The sequence below is a fragment of the Sinocyclocheilus rhinocerous genome, unplaced genomic scaffold (genome assembly GCF_001515625.1).
Source record: "Sinocyclocheilus rhinocerous isolate Xijiao unplaced genomic scaffold, SAMN03320098_v1.1 scaffold115, whole genome shotgun sequence".
Taxonomy (NCBI): domain Eukaryota; kingdom Metazoa; phylum Chordata; class Actinopteri; order Cypriniformes; family Cyprinidae; genus Sinocyclocheilus; species Sinocyclocheilus rhinocerous.
In genome coordinates this window covers 669,073-671,119 of record NW_015650001.1, presented here as the reverse complement: position 1 = coordinate 671,119, position 2,047 = coordinate 669,073, and the positions used below count along the sequence as shown (strand labels likewise).

At 44.3% G+C, this 2,047-nt stretch overlaps 1 protein-coding gene across 1 annotated transcript in view; it reads left to right on the top strand.

The window, feature by feature from the left end:
• LOC107711208 (C-factor-like) overlaps nt 1-2,047 on the top strand; it is a 4,859-nt gene that overhangs the window by 773 nt on the left and 2,039 nt on the right. The window contains exons 4-5 of the mRNA XM_016516145.1: nt 656-817; nt 911-1,021. Of these exons, the coding sequence (XP_016371631.1) occupies nt 656-817; nt 911-1,021 (273 nt within the window). The remainder of the gene's footprint in view (nt 1-655; nt 818-910; nt 1,022-2,047) is intronic.

The following is a 2,047-nucleotide window of genomic DNA, read 5'->3' as shown; positions in this document are numbered from 1 at the left end:
CACACACACACACTCGTGTGGTGCATCATAGCATGTCATCGGGTCAACCAAGTCTGTAAAAGCCAAAACAAGGACAAACTTCAGAGGCGACGACCAGTGACACTGATTTGAAGATCTTTGAGAAGCATTGTTTAATGGCTGCCTGTATGGAGGACCAAACCTGCAGAAATGACAAATAAATATATATATATATAGATATATATATATATATATATATATATATGTCTTGAAATTATGAAATGTGCTGGGGTCACCAGGACATACAGGCTAATAAAATTAGTGTTTTTTGGGAAGAACGTCTCACTGGATGTGCCAGAGTTTGCAAGGTTCAGAGCACTGTACCAGAATAAACTGATCAGACCAGCTAGTCCCAAAGACACTGCTGTGACATTACTAAAGTGAGCTACCGCTTTCTCGCTCGGTAATGATTTTGATTACTGCAGGTTGCACTGACTAGTCGACACGTTGTTTCTGTGTTTAATAATGGATCACAACATTCCCTTGTCAATCAGTCAACTGCTATTCTACACTATTTCTACTATAGTAAAATGAGTTGCAAGACAGACGAGTCTTTTGAATCATTTTTAACACTACACTCATTTATGTGTCAAAATTACTTAATTCTCTAATAATTCTTTCTCTTTCTTTTATGTAGGAGTACCTACCGTATCTACAAATGGCAGCAAAGGCGAGTGGGATACCAGGAATGTCCAGTAATAAAGCTGCTGTCATCAACATCTCCACTGTGGCGGGATCCATGACCAGAATGCCTTCCATATACAACCAATTCCCAACGTTGCCATATGGAGTGAGCAAGGTAATGCTGAGGCACTAGATAAACCAAAACTCAATTCGATACCTGTGGCACGATGAGCTGATGTATAACTCAAATGTTATGTTTGCCTATCAGGCAGGTTTTAACATGCTGACTGTGTTAGCTGCTGAAGAGTTTAAGGCAGATGAGATCCTCTGCATGGCCCTTCACCCAGGATGGGTGAAAACTGAACTGGGTGGAGATGAGGTGAATGTTGATTTCTTGAGTCACTCTCTGTTGCACCATATGCTTTTGATTTCCATTTTCAAAACTAACTTCTTTCATTGTCAAACACACTTTCTTTAGACCACAGCTTTCATTGCTTCTTTATGATAGTCTTTTACGATAGTCATATCGTTGTGACTATGCCAGCTGGTCATGATATTAAAATTTTGTTATTCAAACAGTTTGCATGTAATCATGAAATGAGTATGTTACTGGCCAAAATGGGCAGAAATTCTTACAACCGGAGTATATTTTGAGCTCAACTCAAGTTTAATGCATTAAAACAATTTATTTTAAATTTTTTATCTCAGCTATGCTTTTGCATGCTAACAAGAAACTTTCTATTTGTTCCCATTGCCCTGAGAATAAATTTGATGATATCATCACCTACTGATCAAAAGTTATAAAGCCATAAATAATCGGAAATCTCATAGTGTTAAAACTAGTTCCTCTTCAGGAACTTGAGCTGCGTCGGAAACGCTTTGGGAACGCCTTCTGTGACCACGCTCTGAATCACATGTGAAATCAGTCCAATAGCTGGGCGAGACGTCACGGGCGGGTGACGTCATGGCCAGGAAGCTACAAAAGCACGTGCGGCGGAGCCGGCGTCAGCTTTTTGTTAGCGTTCCTCGCGGTGCCGGCCCCGCTTTCACCGAGGCGGAGCGGTGGCTGTGCTCGTGGGTTTCGCGTATGGATCAGCTTCCTAACCACCAGATCCGGCGCCCGCTCTCGGGGTTTCAGAAGTCCGCGCTGCGGTCCTTCCCACGGGCACACTCCGAGGAGTGTGTCCGTGCCTGTGATCTTGCGATTGCCGTCCCGCTGCTGCTGAGGCACGGCAGCGACTGAGATCGCGGGGATCGCACATGATCTTGCAGACGGGTTGGAGACGGCTCTTCCTATCTCAAGAGTGGCGCTCCCAGGCCGAAGGCTTCTAGCGGAAGGCGGGTCTGCGGTACTAAGAGGCTCACTACCTCTACGGAGGTCTCTAGAGCAGCTAGTACGGCCACC